Source organism: Ciona intestinalis, chromosome 2 (genome assembly GCF_000224145.3).
Source record: "Ciona intestinalis chromosome 2, KH, whole genome shotgun sequence".
NCBI lineage: Eukaryota > Metazoa > Chordata > Ascidiacea > Phlebobranchia > Cionidae > Ciona > Ciona intestinalis.
The window spans coordinates 6,715,141-6,732,686 of record NC_020167.2 but is presented as its reverse complement, the minus strand read 5'-3'; the positions used below and the strand labels follow the sequence as shown (position 1 = coordinate 6,732,686).

General features: G+C 31.3%; 2 protein-coding genes across 5 annotated transcripts in view; one reads left to right on the top strand and one right to left on the bottom strand.

The window, feature by feature from the left end:
* The window catches only part of LOC100182495 (elongation of very long chain fatty acids protein 4-like), a 5,098-nt gene extending 3,681 nt beyond the window's left edge, over positions 1 to 1,417 (top strand). For 2 of the 4 annotated variants that reach the window (XM_018817685.2, XM_009859396.3), the window contains exons 4-6: positions 251 to 422; positions 536 to 663; positions 1,015 to 1,417. In XM_018817685.2, coding sequence (XP_018673230.1) covers positions 251 to 422; positions 536 to 663; positions 1,015 to 1,185 — 471 coding nt within the window. In that variant the 3' untranslated portion in view covers positions 1,186 to 1,417. The remainder of the gene's footprint in view (positions 1 to 250; positions 423 to 535; positions 664 to 1,014) is intronic. The other 2 variants (XM_002123666.5, XM_009859394.3) reach the window with 1 other exon arrangement.
* Positions 1,418 to 2,378: 961 nt separating this feature from the next.
* On the bottom strand, positions 2,379 to 16,896 carry LOC100175797 (serine/threonine-protein kinase Nek10). The gene is made up of 26 exons (XM_018817645.2): positions 16,762 to 16,896; positions 16,472 to 16,506; positions 15,872 to 15,997; positions 15,266 to 15,459; positions 14,296 to 14,443; positions 13,126 to 13,267; positions 12,476 to 12,648; positions 12,115 to 12,232; positions 11,634 to 11,761; positions 11,206 to 11,323; positions 10,539 to 10,616; positions 9,576 to 9,704; positions 9,025 to 9,208; positions 8,552 to 8,676; positions 8,008 to 8,110; positions 7,519 to 7,650; positions 7,074 to 7,221; positions 6,657 to 6,867; positions 6,194 to 6,320; positions 5,654 to 5,728; positions 5,168 to 5,287; positions 4,863 to 4,934; positions 4,401 to 4,519; positions 3,828 to 3,938; positions 3,355 to 3,531; positions 2,379 to 2,510 (listed from the first exon to the last, which is right to left on the bottom strand). Exons 1-26 carry the CDS (start codon positions 16,837 to 16,839, stop codon positions 2,427 to 2,429), a joined length of 3,255 nt encoding a protein of 1,084 aa, XP_018673190.1. The 5' UTR covers positions 16,840 to 16,896; the 3' UTR covers positions 2,379 to 2,426.
* Positions 16,897 to 17,546: the final 650 nt, after the last annotated feature.

The following is a 17,546-nucleotide window of genomic DNA, read 5'->3' as shown; positions in this document are numbered from 1 at the left end:
GAATACTAGCTATTAGGTTATCTTAATGTAAACGTTGTCATTTCAAATGTTCAGTTAAAACTATATTTAGTGTAGGATACTGACTATATTCAGTAATGTAGGGCAAATATATAATATAAATGCGACGTAATGTTTGTAACAAAACTGACCAAAAGTTTTGTGCATCTAAAAAGCTTATCTATGTTAGAATTTACCTTTTAAAGTTTATCCTTTAACAATCTGTTGTATTCCTTTTCTATATTTCCCTCAGATAGCGCGAGTGTCATGGTGGTACTTCATTTCTAAGTACATCGAAATACTGGACACTGTATTCTTTATTTTGAGGAAGAAATTCAACCAAGTGTCGTTTCTTCATGTGTACCATCACAGTACAATGCTCGTTAATTGGTGGCTGGGGGTTAAGTATGTGGCAGGCGGACAAAGTAAGTTTAGAGTATTCATTCAGTGATTTGGTGGTTTAATTGATACCCATTTCCACACTTTTTATTCTTAGGTGTTTTAACAACTGTTGTTTTGCTTCTTTTTTTTGTCACAGGTTTCTTTGTAGGAATGTTAAACTCCTTTGTGCACGTTATCATGTATACTTATTATGGTCTTACATGCTTTGGACCACAGGTGCAAAAATATTTATGGTGGAAAAAATATTTGACAATGTTTCAACTGGTGAGTAAAACAAAAATATTTATATTAGGTATGCAGAGTGCAGTTGTCTATTTATAGTAGTCAGTTGCACAAAGCAAAGAGAAATATATATATATATATATATATATGTAAACCAAAGTTTTCTGCAACAATCAAAGCCAACAAATGGTTATGAGATATTATTATTGACTTTACATTTTGCAAAACCCATGGGGTTTCACATGTGGTAACTCGTAAGCGGGCATGGGGTTTATGAAACAGGACACCCATTTTAACGAGAGACTACCATTGCCCCACTACGCAATTTAAAAAGGTTTTAACCATTTGTTTAAATTACGCTCCAATAACACATATAACATATATTTATTTCAGACCCAATTTGTGGCAATTTTTGTTCACTGTTCCTACAACTTATGGGCAGATCGTGATTTCCCCGATTGGTTGAATCTACTTGTTATGTTCTACATGATTTCACTGATAATGCTGTTCCTTAACTTCTACATTCAATCGTATTTAAAAAAGAAACAACTCAAGCAAAGTTAAAATATTCAAGATCTGTTAAACTGATTGATCCTGCACCCTAATAGATTAAACTGTGGATATGTTTCAAAATATAAAAATAAAACAACATTTCAAAAAGATATTTAGGTAGTTAAGTTATAATATTTATTGAATGTCTTTAGCTGCCTGCGAATGAATGTTATACACCGCATGTTACTTTATTCTCTGCTATTACAAAGTTTCTTAACTGTTTAATAAACTTGTATATATATTACCCTAGGCAATTTTATACTTAAACGAGCCACCAGTTTATTTATTTACTTCAAAATTTTGATTTTTTGTTTAGACGTTATGCATGTTTTATAAAAATACTGATTAACTTTATAGTTACTTCAATTTAATACCTATATTCCAGAGGTAATAATAAACATAATCCACAAAAAAATTCATTATAACCTCAATTTATTTTCAAAAACCTATTAAAAAAAGATCTTTCTCTGTTTTTTCAATAAAGTTTCAAAAGCTATCCTTAAAACCAAGTATAACACCTCAACTGTTTGGTTTGATATATACGTACTATGTAGCAGCCATATCATACGTATTTAACATTCTTGTGTAAATTGTTTTCTAAATTTTTGTAGACCTAAAACAACCAATGTAAAGACCTAAAAATCTTACCTAAAAGTTCCACTATAATCGTTAGTAGGGGGAAATAGTCATAATTAAAGCAATGCACCCAATATTGATTTATTCTACTTGTTGTACTGTTGTCAATTTAAATTAAGTGTAATAGACCTTATCCCCAAGTGAAACACATGCTGTAGCACATCACCCTTATATAATAGAATGTCCATTCCAATTTCTATTAGTGAGGTCTTATTGCCATTATACATTGGATGTAGGTGCAATTTAGCCTATTACTGCAGTATTGTAACTGTAAATATAAAATATAATATAACAAATTTTTTTTACAAGTTTTATTTTGATTGCAACATATAGTAAAAGTAAAACTTCACAAACAAAAACTTTTCAATAGAAATTTAAATCGAGAAATAAAATAAAACACAGTGAAACTTGAAATAAATTATGGTGGAATTAACGTCATTGTTTGGTTTAAAAGCAGCAAGCAATACTGATGGAACAAAGCTGATTGTTACAGCACAATGAGTGCAAATAGATAAACATAGCGGCCAGCAAGCAAATATTGATTATTGATTAAAAAAAGGTCACACAAACTCCAAAAGATCTCACCAGTTTGATCAAAGTCCAGATCAAAGTTGATTTTAAATATTTTTACAAAGCAATCTATTGTCTCTGTTTGTGATGTCATAATAACCACTTTCTTTAAGCACACGTTCAATAATACCCTGCAAGTAATATGATTCGAGTAATACACAGGAGTCATGGGTGTATGGAATACATATTATGTTAGATTTTACTCTATATGGGTGAGGTTCTTGTCGAGAACCTGGGATTTAGGCTAAATTTTGCCCATTATCCCAACATTCAAGCCGCCGATGTACATCGTTCTTGCAAACAGTGTGACTTAGACTCTCTTGCTCTGTACTATAAATAACTGAATAATACTAAAGTCTTTTTTAAAAAAATATTTTAACTGAGCTGAGTATACCCGTATTAAACTGTCCTTCCTCTCTTAATTAATCTATAAACATCACGAATGAACGAACTGTATAAAGCTTGATCAATTTAAGTGTTTTATGCCGCATGTGCAGTTATAAATAATATCAGCGATTTAGTTTGAATAAAAAAAACAGTCCCAGTAACTCAGTAAATTCTTTCCCAACAAAACTTACAATGCAACAATACATAGCGTTAATTTGTACATCAAACATTGTATATTAAAAATAGACATTGTATGAAATAACCAAATCCAATTTATGTAATATCCATTTGTTTTACTATGTTTTTTTTCTATATTACTAAAATACTGTATAATATGATTTGTTTATATTTTACAAGATATCTATGTTACGCTAACTAACTGTATATTATAATATGGTATTTTAAAATTTTTAATTTTATCTCATACTAAATTACATACACACTAAGAATTTATATTTTACAAGATATCTATGTAACGCTGACTTACATACACTGCATAAATGGATGTTTATATTCACATAGGATATCTATATTACACTAAGATACATACTAGTAGGAAGTTTATATTTTACAAGATATCTATGTTACCTGCATTTGTCCGTAAGTTATCCCACCCTCATACAAACTGGAAGGTTCCGCCGTCACCGTCGTGGTTGATTGGTCGCCCAGCAACTCACGAGTTTCCGCTTCAGCGGTTGCACGTTGAGCCAATGACGTCGCTTCAAGGAACCCAACGTCAATTGTTTCATGTGAGCCGCATAATAACTGGGGGTTTAAGGTTTAGAAATCACAGTTAGATGTTTTAGGCACTGAGGCTAGCCTTTATTTATTTTCGTTTTTGAGTTGTTTTTTTTAATTATTTTAATTTTGTTTTCTTAGTTCCCTTTTTACCATTTCATGTCCAGGCTTGGTGTAAATAACTAGAAACTAGCTTGTATATTTTTCCATAGTTGGAGAAATATATCAAGATATATCAAAAATGAACTTGGCTGTACGGCGTGATTTCTTAGAACCTCACCCACATAAATAGAATCATTAAAACAAACAAAACACATAAAAACCTTCTTTAGTTCATTTTTCAAGCCGGCAGAAGGACTGTTGGGTGAGAACAATGACCTTTTGTAACGAGAAATTATCCGTCTTCGAAAATTAACTTCACTTGTGGGTGGGAGCTAAAATATTTTGAGTATTGAGTTTGATTTAAATTTTATAGTAAAACTACACACACGTATCACTACAACTACCATATTCGTACAAATTATAGGTTCAACTGAGGTCTTCATGTGAGGGACAAATTTAAAAGACAAACTGTTTCATAGGCTAACATGTTTTTCTGAGCAAACTAAAAAAACAATTTTAATTTAATGTTACAGTTAAAAGGTACAAGGTGCCATGACTGGTAGTTTATAAAAAGGGGTTCATACGGGTATAAAGGCAACATTAATAATTCCTGTTACTTCTGTTAGCAGACATAATTCAAATAATTTTTTAATGGCTCATCTGGTATAAAAAACATAGTGTATTCCGACATTTCGTCTGCCATTCGATAAGAAATTAGTTTTTTTATACCAGTTGAGTCACTAAAGTAATATTTTTATTTGCGGAATACTTCATTAGATAACCATAACACTTACCTGGTCAATATAAATAATTTTATGAAGTTGGATCAACGTCTGTTGAACTGGATCGTTGATTTGTCGTAACTTGCTCGGAGAAATACTCAACATACGTGATGTACCGCCACACGAGGATGCTATGGGGCAATAAATAATCAGTGAATAAAATTAAAATTGAAATTTATTAATTAAATGAAATAAATGTTCAGAGATGTACATGTTATTTATAAACTTGGCTGTTTACACATATGATAAAACTTTTATAGCATTTATTCTGTTCCCAATGTTAAAGATACTGATGGGTTAATAAGTTACCGAACATTGCTCCAACTCAGCGGTCACTAATGGTTTGTCTATATATATATAACAATATGAGTAGTCTGGGTTGTGATAATGGGCAAACCTGATTTAAATCCTACGACCTTTAAATGGAAAAGTTATATGACATCATAATAAACATTATCGGCCCGTTTGTCTTACCTGGTCTACCTCTAGAATTCATCAAGCTTCTACCACTTGGTGGAGCTCTCAGTTCGTTGGAATTGCTCCGAGCTGTAGGTAAAGTTGATTGTTACATAACAATGCAGTGTATTGTTTTATAACAATGAGCATAAGGATTGAATATACACTTCCCTTTGTTCCATAACTATACTTACATTCTTATAATAAGTTTTACATCATAAAAAACATTATGACCCTTTATGACATTGGTATTTTGACCTTTTGTGATGTAGGGTATATTTGCATTGTAAAATGAGTAAAATACATTATAACATCACAATAACCTGATAAATCGAAGCTTAGCGCTCGACGAGGTACTTCCCCTCTTAAATCGGGGCTTGGTGGGTGGGGTTGTTTCGTTCCTGCTGAAACGGGGCGGGTGGGTTTGCGGAGTGGGGTCTCGACTGCGAGGTAAATATAAGTTGGTTACTTTATAATATACATTGTTTTTAACATAAATTAAATATATGCCTAGTGTCATTGCACGTCATGGGACCTTAGGTTTAGGCCAGGGTAGGTCCATTACTCAGATTGTTATAATCTATTTGTTAAACACTGAGTTCACCCGGACTGTTATAACCTATTTGTTGACCACTGGGTTAAAGAAATGTCCAATAAATGTCTTGCCCAAAGGCACATATGCCTCATACTATCAGTATCAAGCATCAAACTTAGTATCCTTTGTTAACAATGCAAGCAATCAAACACTAAGCCATGGTGAAGGACAACCACATTATTAAGTAATGAAAACAAATCATTTGACTTGTTACCTTTATCATGCCCGTTGACAAAGTTTCTTGCCATGGAAGAATCTACTTTTATTTCAATTCCTTTGTCTTCAGTTGCTGGGATTTCAATTGGGGAAATTTTTATTTTGCTAACATGTTTTTGTATTCGAATTTATACAGTAAGAATGTCAAATTAACAATTTGCTGGGATTTTAATTGGAAATTTTGATGTTTTTGTAGTTGAATTGGTATAGTAAGCATATCAATTTAACAGCTTAGCATTAAGTTAGTGTTGTCACATACAGTACAAACCTGTTTTTTTTTAAGATTTTTTGTTTATTTACAAAATGTTAGTTTAAAAGAATAAAATGCTAGAAGAGTTTTATCATATTTGTAAACAACCAAATTTATAAATAACATGCAAATCTGGTGTTTAATTTTTAAGTTACCAGTTTCATTTTATCGTTAAATATAAAAATTTATGTTAAAGAAATCGTTAAAAATCTTGAAATCTTATCTTAAAAATCCTCAAATATCTACATTCTATTTTGATTCAAAATTCTACAATTAATGTCATAATACCATTGTCGGCATCGAAAACCTCTGTTTCATCAGAATTTGACCGCATCGTGGTCGGAATATCTGATGATTGTGATGTCACACTACCATTCGAGCCATCAAAATTACGACTCGCTCTTTCATAAGATCCCTTGTTAAAAAAAAAAAAAATTATCATCGATGTCATAGGCTTTATAGTTATACTATGATGTTACAATAAAGCTAAATATCTGTTACTTCTCAAGTTGAGGCACACAATGGGACCTGGGATTTAGAGGCAAGTTAGTCCGGTTCAAATAGGTTGGGTTACCAGGTAGTAGTTTAGAAACCTTTTTAACCAGTTGTTATTAAAAGTTGAATCATTTTGATTGTAGGAAACATGAAGATGTACTTTAGTTGCCCCAGCTCCATTCTTACTTTATTTTAGTATTTATGTCGCAACAAGATTAAGAGGCACTGGTCTTTATTTACATTATGCTGCAAAAACCTGCGAAGCTTGAAACAATGTCTGATAATCTTGTCTGTTACGACGAGCTTCATAGAAATGTCGCTGCGTTCGTCTTCGCTCCTTTTCCACTCTCTTTTCTGCCACCATGTGGAGATGAGTGATATGGTCCGTGTAACGCATGAGTGGCCCGGATATTACGCCACAAACACCAATGATATCTGGGCGCTCACTCGGTTCGACTGTTAAACAGCTGAAAATATACAGTCTTAGTTTACAAAGAAAAAATATATAGAAAAAAAAACAGAAAACTATAGAGAAAAAATGTGTAGAGAAATGTATATAGAGAAAATTTGGGGGTAATGGGTCCATTGTGGCTAAATCCTAGGACCCATGGCAGGCCATGCTGCTGGACCTCACCCACATAGAATATAGAAAAAATATAGAGTAAGTGCTCACCATGAAACAGTTTTATTGACGAGCTTTGTGTATGTTCCATCATCAGGTATTGGAGGAAATTCACCATCGCATATATTCTTGGCAAGTGACAACATGTTACTTGTGAGAAAAGGTGGGTCAAGGGTTGCCATTTGGTATAAAATACAACCTGGAATTTTGACCAATTGTTAAAAAAATAAAATACTGCAGTGTTGACCAACTATTGAATAATACTGCAGTGTTGACCAATTATAAAAAAGACTGCAATGTTTCCCAATCTTACACACTTTATAAAAATAGCATCATCACCTATGTACTCTTTCAAAGCATGATAAAACATAGATTTCATGTTTTACATCATGCATGGGGGCTTCATACAAGTTAAAAGCATTTCAATGCATTTAACCTGCTATACTACACCCATAATAATTGCTACCTATTCCTACAAATTAATATTTCCACCCACCTAATGCCCATATATCTGCCTTTTCATTATAAGGTTCATTTTTAATAATTTCTGGACAAGAATAAAGAATAGTTCCAACAACTGACATCATTTTTGATGAATCTGGTTTTTGCTTGGCGAGTCCAAAATCAGCTAAAATTAAAATATAAGTTTTCAAGAGCGCATAAATGGCATGAAAGAACATATTAGGCAGAATACTGACAAGCAATAAAACACCCTATGGATGTGCAAATGAATGGAACTTGCTGTATTCTAACAAGGCTTACTGTATGTATGCAGTTTCATTAGATGGCATGAAACAACACAAATGTTTTTCTTGGTGTGTAACAAAAGCAAAAATATATAACAAAAATATAAAGTATAACAAGGACAAGAAGGGAAATAAAATATTAAAATATAAAATATTCTGCAAAACAACAGTCATTCTGATATACATAAATTGAGGATATATTATAGTTAAAGTTCCTACAAATATAAATAACAACTTACTTATAGTAACTTTATCATTTTCACCCAACATCACGTTGTTGGGGCTGAGGTCTCTATGCACAATACGCTTGTCACAGTGAAGATAACGCAAGGCAAGACACATCTGTGGATAATAAGGTAAATGTCATTTTATATTCTGTTACTTTATTTGTCTTACCAAGTTTCATAGACACACTTTTTATTTTGTTACTTCTGCTACCAGGCATATTGTAGGTAATCTTTTAATGGATCATCTGCTAAAAAAAACGCAGTGTATTTTCTTTCCAAATGACAGATAAAACGTCAAAAATACCCTCATTTTTCATACCAGATGAGCCATTGAAAGGTCATTGTTTATCTTTGCTCTTTACTGTTTTGCCGACAATCTGGACAACCCATTAGTGTCCACCATAGACATTATATTGACTGCTCTTTATCAATTGATTTATTATTAACAAATATTAGAATTATATATATACAAATTAATCAGGTTTAAAGTTCTTGATCTTATTAAAACAGTAAATGAAAAACAAATTATTGGTAAAATATCATGTATTAAACAAACCTGAATAAAGACTCTCCACAACCTAATTTCTCCCATGCCTGGTTCTTTCTTTTCCTTCAATGAATTAAAATAATCTTGTAGTGAAGCTCCTTCTATTAATTCCATCTCAATGTACAGTTTGTCATCTGTAAACAATAAACAGGGTGTTGTGCGACTGGGTCCAGTTATAACATGGTTTTTTTACACATTAGGCATACATGGTTTATTCATACACCTCAGGCTTATTGCCAAGGTATAACATGGATGTCTTCTTACACACCAGACACAAATGGTGTATTCATACACTTTATGCTTATTGTCAAGATAAAACATGTGTCTTTTAATGCACCAGACACACATGGTGTTTTCATACACCTCATGCTAAAAGACAAGTTATAACATTGTTGTCTTCTTATACACCAGACACAAGGTATATACTATACCTCATGCTCTATACGTTAATAAATCAATAAAACATTCCAAAACGAACTTACTTTCTTGAAAAGTTGAATAATATCGAACAACATTTGGATGGCGCAGCTGTTCCCGTATTATACTTAACTCCCTAACAATCTCATCAATTTCTCTCTTTTGCCGTTCCTTTCCTTTTTTCCCTCCCCCAGTTACCATTCGAACTTCTTTCAAAGCGAGAGTGGTTTGGTTGGACCCTTTGCGAACCTGGTAAGAAATAACAATTATTTACATTATGCTAGGTAGCAGAAGTAACAGAATATTGAAAAGAAATGTTAATTTAATTTCCATTAAGGATCAATTACTTTGTAACGAACAAAAAGGTTTAACAAATTTTACACTATAAGGTTCTTTTACTGACTGTGTCCTGGTGCACTGTTTAATAACCATTCCAATAAATTGTATTCTGTGAGACATTTTACTAAATGTGGTCAGTACACCATTCTACTTAAAAGCTTTAACTACTTTCTATACAAAAACACTTCATACACATCCAGCAAACAGTTAATATAACAAAAATCTTTATACAAGGAACAAAACAGAAATACTTCCTTTAAAATATTGCCCTACGTACTCTGTATACAGAACCAAAAGCCCCTGAACCAAGAATATCATAGATATCATATTCTCGTATTCTACGCTTGGGAGTTTTGTTTTGATTCAGTTCCTCCACGCCTGAGCGCACATCGTCTAGTCCTTGTTCCTAGGGTTATTAAAACATAGAAATATTAATAAACGGGACATAGAACTATTACTGAAATATATACTACCAAACTTAACATAAAATTATTATTAAAAGATATATTAATAAATTACACAAAGAAAAATGAATTAAATAAATATTTTAAAATTTACCATAGAAGTATTATTATTAAAAGAAAACAGTATTAAATTCAACACAGAAATAATAATAATAAATATAATATTATTAAGTTTAACATAGAAATATTAAAACTAAGAAATATTATTAAATCTAAAATAGAACTTTTTAACTATTGTCCTTGCCAAAACAATCCCTTGTCAATACATAAAACCGCAATTTACTGTTTATCTCAGTAAATCAAAGTCGTAGCTTACACTTTGTCATGACTCACATTCCATTACAAATCTTACACACCCTTCTCTAGTTTAGGAAGGCTTATGTACACAATTAATGTTTGAACAGTCTCTTGGAATGTTGTACATACATGAGATACATCATGATAAATGCATCATGGGCAATATTAGCACACGCCTTCCAATTATTTTCACACTTTGGAAAGTCTTGTGCAGTGTTATTGGATTGTCATTAAATGGAAAACTGAGCATTATGATGAAATAAATGGAACTCTAAGCACATTTCTTCCGAAAACTTACTCACTTTCCATATTCGAATAAAATTTATTGTCATTAGATGAATAGGAATAATGTAATAAATGGAATTTTGAGCACATTCCTTCCAAAAATTTTGCATATTCGAATAAAGCTTTTGTCATTAGATGAAATGGAATAATAACAAATGCATTATGATGTAATAAATGTGATTATTAGCACACACCTCCATAGAGTTAAGTTGTTCAACCAGTGGTTTATATTCCTCAGACTCTCGGACATAGTGACCAATGTCTATAAAACTCTGTAACATAGAAATGTTATAATACAACAACTTTCGCGCCAAAATAACAAACTAGATTAAAACGATCTTTGTAGTTATATTTTAACAAAATTATTAAAATAAAATTGGCCAGAGTGTTAGTTTTATTTTTAACTGTTTTTCCTTTTTTTCTTTGTTATTTTTGTAATTATTTTATAACTGGTTATCCAACCCCCATTTTATAATTGGGATATGTATATTAGCTTTTTTTATTGGTCTAAAAAATTTAAATTGGTTGGCAATAACATGCCTACAATAATAGCAAAAATTTAACTAAGACTCTCAAGAAAAAGCTTTTAAGTAAAGTGTTTACACCAGAGTTGATTTGCAACTGCCATTCTTTAAATAACCAATGTAAAACTGGGATATAGTAGAGTGGGGGGACATGGGACACTTTTTATTTCATTTTCCTGTCCCACTGGGTTGTTAAATATTTAAAACACGATCTAGATATGTTGATGTTATTTGCTAAAAGTGTCTCATCTTACCCCCTACTATATGTATATTATCTATTTGACCATCGAATGCCTTAGGTTGCAACTGTGATTTCTAAACAGCAAAAATTTTATACCTGAAACATGTCTGGAGGAAATAGTCGTTTAAACATTTTTCGATTTCGTTCCATGGAAAATAGAAATCTTAAAGCACGAAACGCGTTTTGTTGCAGAAGAATTCCACTGTTGCTGCTCCTTTTGGGAAAAAATGTATTAGTTATTTCAAAGAAAAAGTTACAGGGTGTAGTTGGTATGTAGAGAAGAATAATATTATTGAAATGTTAGTCATATATAAGAATATTTTTTATAAATTTAAAATCAGAATAAAAAAGATAATATTAGGAAACAATATAAATAAAATATATTCATAAATTTATACTAAAAGATACATACAAATCATTTTAAAAATAACATTTAAACCCAACATAAAGTAAAATAATAACGAGTTGCATTTATTAATCAAAACACATTGATATAAAAAGATGACTAGAGAAAAATTAGTTACTTTTCTGGTAGATTCCTGGGCAGGATAAACTTGGCAATGATGTACAAGCCATTGCTTTGTACGATGGTTTGTGTGCATCTGTCATCTAATGCTAACTCTGTTAGTGCAGCGCAACATGCAGAGTATAGCTGGATGGAAAAGTGGTGAAACTCACATAATAAGACATTGAATAATCTAATATACTCGACTCTGCTTATTTATATATACACCTAACAGCTAAGTAAAACTGTTTAAGGTTAAAATGGGGTGCTAAAATATATCGTATCACCAATGCCTCAAAAGTTGGGGTGACATGTAACCCCAGGTACCCATTCTATTCTTGGTTAGTGATGTCCTTGTCAGAGACCTAGGATTTAGGCCAGATATGGTATGTTACCGCAGGCACCTATAATGTTATTACACCTGTTGTTTGTGGTGGAGGTTTTATTCAGCCTAGCTATAGCTATGCGACCATTACAGCCTTGCAGATAAAATTCCTCACCCTGATTTTGGACTCGGTTAGTTCATCTTTATTGGAAGTAAGAGGAGTCACAGCAGCTCGTGTGTGTCGAACATAACCACTCGATAATTTGAACCTCCCGCAGTTTAAAGTTCGATTCCTAGTAAATGGGAGTAAATATAGTTTAGTTCATGTTTTACACCTGTGGTCATGCTGGATGAACAGCTATAACTTCCCAATGTTTGGTGGGTTTAAATTTTAAGGAAGAAAATAATAATAAGTTAAAAATTTTTTATAAGAAACTTGGGAGTTGAGAAAAATTGTCCTGCTTTCCTTTGTCATAACTACTTTTTTTGCTAAAGATATAAAGTAGTAAAAAAAAATTTGCTTTTCTAAAACTTACGAGTTGAGGAGGTTGAGCAAAACAGGGACTCCCCCCAACAAGCGTATCTCGTTCGCCCACTCGACGTCGCTACAGAGCTGTACAAGGATCCACACAACGTGCCACAAGAGGTCACACTGCTCACAATCGTTTAAAACGCTTAAAAGAACGGGAAGAGCATCGTATATCATCATCTAACATAAAAATATTAGTTCGATTAATGTTGTTTCTAGCTTTTTACTTATTTGATAAATTAGAATGTTGTACTTTCCGTTTTTTTTATATTTTTCACTAATTTAATAACACAGTATGTTAAACTATTTATAAAGATCGTGGTAGAAATTGGTATTAAAAAATAAAATTCCGTTAGAAGTTGCCTGAAATTTGACATTTTAAGGTTATTTCAATTAAACTTACTACGACTGATATAAAGTAATAGTCATTTCCATTTTCAACCACTGGTTACCCGTTATCTAGGATCAAGGGTGTTATTTATAATTACTAGTAAGTTGGTAATGAAAAATGAAATTGCGTAATTTTTTTTAAATCTTAATTGTTTTTAAATCTCTAAAATTTAATTCACTTTGACTAGACTACTATAAAGTAACGGTTACTTCAAGTAAACAGGATGTCAAATAACATTCATATCATTGTAAATAACAAGTAACTACCTGCTGCTGGATTTCTGCATCAGAAGAAAGTGTCCTCAACAAATCAGCGCCGCAACATTTCGAATAATCGTCGAATTCTTGAATTATTTGGATCACTTGCTCCACCGAGTGTAGATCCCCGATTAGGGTTCGCAACGTTTTACTGTTATGACATCATAATGATATTTTTTAAATAATGTGTTATAAGAATTGTTTTTAAAAGAAAAAATGGGTTTAAAAAATAAAAAAAAATAAATAAAAAAAATAAGACTACTGTTGTTAATTGTTTAAAACACAATCAGGATATTTAAATATTGTGTGCAAAAATGTTCCATCTTACCCCACAGAACTATATTGCAATTTACAGTTTACAGTACAATCTGATTGCTATAAAGGGATAATTAAATCCTTTTTTTTACCATGTTAAAACAAATTTTATCAATTTAGAAAGGGTTTTGAATATCTTTAGATGGTGGCCACTGTTTTTTTGGTGTGTTTGTTATTTTTGCAAAACCTATATTTTCTGTTATAGCAGAGTACATAAATAATTGGTTGTTATATTTTAGAATCATCACATTCTGCATTTAGTTCTATACAAGACCCGAATAAAGTGACTTTACTAAAATCAATATCCGACCTGACATAAGCCTAGTGGAGGCAAAAGTTAAAGGACTTAGGGTAATAAGTAGGTACTTGTGCTTAACCAGCCATAAACTACATTGTTAGCCTCAGCAGGAGATCTTAGGGATAAACATAAATGTGAGAAAAATCTTTAACTGAAAATTTCTGGTAAAATTAAATCTTGTTTAAATGATATATTTAGTAATAACTAATAAGTATATTAAGATTAATGTAAGTTTTTTTAAATACAGTTAATACAAAAGTTAAATTAAAGCTAAATTAACAGTCTTTGCTTGTTTATATGGTTTCTGTATAGTATTGGTTGGACCAGTATCATTAAATTGTGAGACCAACAATTACTTAGAGTCAATTTGCAACAAAACCCTCCCTAGACCTCATCATTCATATATTAGACATTTTTTTTAAGTTGAGCAACAGTTTTAATGGTAATAGATCTTCCCTTAATAGCTTAGCCAAAGTTGGATATGCATTCGCATAAGCTGATATAATGCTGTTTAGCCAGAAACAAAATCAAGATTTACATAAATCATAACTGAGTAGTTCACTTACTTTTCAGCTAATGCTGTTAACGTATGTAGAGCACAATGTAGTATGAAGACATCTCCAGCTTTAAGAAGATGCAGCATTGTTTTATGGATCGAGATATCAATTAAAATGTCATGGTTCTTTGGGTGGTTTGACAATTTGTAGAACATGGCTGTAAAGGAAACATATTTTGAATTAGACAATATAGTTTCAATGTTAGTTTGGTCTGGCAGCCATTGTTTTTACATGCTTGATGAAGGGTACTTGATTATAGTAAAGTATTCTGTCTACTCTACACCACAGTCAAGTTTGGATTCTTGCTACCATCTGTGGTCACCATGGCTAGGAAACTAAAAACTTGGCTTTTTATATCCTTTGTAAGATGATTTAAAAAATTTAACTTGTTTTATCCTCATGTGGCTAGGATACAACAGTCGCTATAACACGGGTGTTCTGTTTCATACACCTCTTGCCAGCTTTTGAGTTACCACATATGTAACTTTTGAAAAGTGTGTGTTAATGGACCAATAAAACTATTTTATTGTGTCAACTTTGTCAAGGTTACCTAAAAACCACTAATTTTACAAATATATACAAGAACACAGTAAGACCTTTTTTGTAGACTTGTCATAAAATAAATTTTATGGAAATCAAATAAACCATAAAACCAAGCACTATCATACAACATATCATCACTTAATTTATGCACTTTACACACATGATACCAATGTAATAACCCATTTTATAAATGTGGGGGGTTTGGGTTAAAGTAATGGTGATAGAGGTTACATGAATAAATAGGAAATTAAAGCATCAGTTCCCAAAAAATAAAATGTCAGAAGAGCGTAATCAGAATTAACAGCATTTAAAAAAAATAGTAAAAATAACCTATTTAAAAAATGTTGCATATGTTAAAAAAAAACAGAATACCAAATAACACATGTGAAACAGGTAAAATAATATAACATACATATTTTATAAAAAAAACACTCACATGCAAGATGAGCAGTTAGATCCACAACGCAGGTTTCCTCTGCACATACAAGGTAGTTCTTTGCTTTCACATGAAACATATCACTAAAATATGTGATCCCATCACTTCTAATAAAAGCTTGTTGAAAGTAAGGATCTCTCATCAACATTCGAAGACAAATTACTATGTTCAGCTTAATTTCTTCATTGCTAGAGCTGGGAAAAAAAATTAAAACATGGTTACTTGGAAATATATGGTGTTACTCAATAAGAATTGAATTTAAAAATTAAAACAAGAATTGGAATTAAAAGTTAAAATATATATATATATATATTTATACATATACATGTATATTAAAGTAATTACCGTTGGGTAAAACAATAAAAGTGTATTTTACAGTAATAACAATGGGTAATTACCTATTGTATAATTTGAAGTTTCAATTTTGGCCATCAGGCACAAAAATAAGACGAGGTGGCAAAATTAGACTACAGCAAAAAAAATTTCAAACCCACTAATTATAACTGTCTTAGAGACTAATATAAAAGTACGCACTCTTGACCATTTTTTGGTAAACAGTTTATATTAAATTAAAAATATGTAGTTAATATAGGGTTATCCACTTACATAACAGGGACTTTTTGTTTCACAATAACAGAGAATAGTTTCTTGAATAATTCTTTATGAGCATGAAGACTGAACTTTCGGTCATGTTTAAAATGTTCACTAAACCACTCAAGGAGCTCACATAATCTGTAACATAACACAAAGCTAGAGTTTCAGGTAAACTTTATAAGCCTTTTAACCATAAATTATTTATATATGTATATAAGTTTTGAGAACATAAATTATATAAATATTTTATTTGTGTTTTTAGTTGGCTGACAAGAACTAAAATAATATAAGACCATGTAATTGATTTAACTACAGTGTTTATAATTAAAACAACCAGATATATAGGTATTAGCTAGAACATGGTCTTTATTAATTGGTGGTAATTTGTCAATATTCATCTTAAATTAATAAAGATAGTAGTTTATCTATAAGACATAGCTGTATTTAGACTAATTTCTGCTTGGAAATACAAAGAAATTGCAGTAGCACTGTGAAAATGGTGGTATTTGGTTATATCATGTATATAAAATGTGTTTTAGCCAGTAATAACATTACAATACAACACATTATACACATTAGGCAACTTTTCAAACAACTTGCTAACAAACTTACCGTTTGCATCGAGTTTCAAGTTGGGTGCGATCGTTCTGTGTTTAAAACAGATTTTAACATTTTTACTTTAATTTGGTTTTTAATATAACTTAAAATTAATTTTAAGCTTGAGTATATGATGAAATTAAATACAAACACAAAACCATCTTACTACATGGCAAGTTATAGTTTTTTACCATTAAAGTGTAATTTAGCTGACACAAAGGTCGTTCCGTGTTTTGATTTATCAAAAGCTCTATTCTTTTATAAAATTCATTTATGGCAACTATTCCACCAAAATCACAGCATACCTGTTTAGTTTTTTCTGACAATAATTTGATGATCTCATTCAAGTTGATTGCTTCGTCTGAACTTAAAAAGTTGGTCATGTTTTAGTTTAACATTTGAGGTGACTGTTTTATTTCAAATTTAATACATGCAGATTCTCTATAAGAACAAGTTTAAAGTATATATCCAGGCTGTGATGTTACTACATTTATGTTTAACTGGCGTAAAATAACGATCAATTGTAAAAACACACCGCATAAAAGACGCGGTCGGTATTAGTACAAACAAAACCTTAATCGTATTTTGAAAATTATTTCCTTTTATTTTTTATTCCACCACAAAACTGCTACCAAAGATTAAATTATCCATATGTGTAAGCTAAACAATGTTAAATATTACTGGCGGAGAAATAGAAACGTCCTAAAAGAGCTTTAAGGTTTTGAAAATTCGTAAATGTAATCTGAAAACAAAAACGTTTGCAAACAGCTGGGCAGCGGCGTCCTTGGTAATAATTTACCGACCACCAAGCGGATTTTATATTTTAAATGTTATCCGCGTGGTGACGGGTAAGTTTTTTTCAGACCCCGAGGTTCAGTATTCGATTAACCTAAATAAGATAAAAACAACCGTATATTTATTCATCTCGTGTTTATTATATAACTCTGAAATAAGGTATGATTGTAATAGAAAGTAAAAAAAGAGAATATGTACAGACTCCACTAGTATTCAGACATATATTTAGACCTTGAAAGGGTAAATGTATGAAAGCTTTACGACAAATGACTCTTTGTATAAAAAGCGGTTCAAA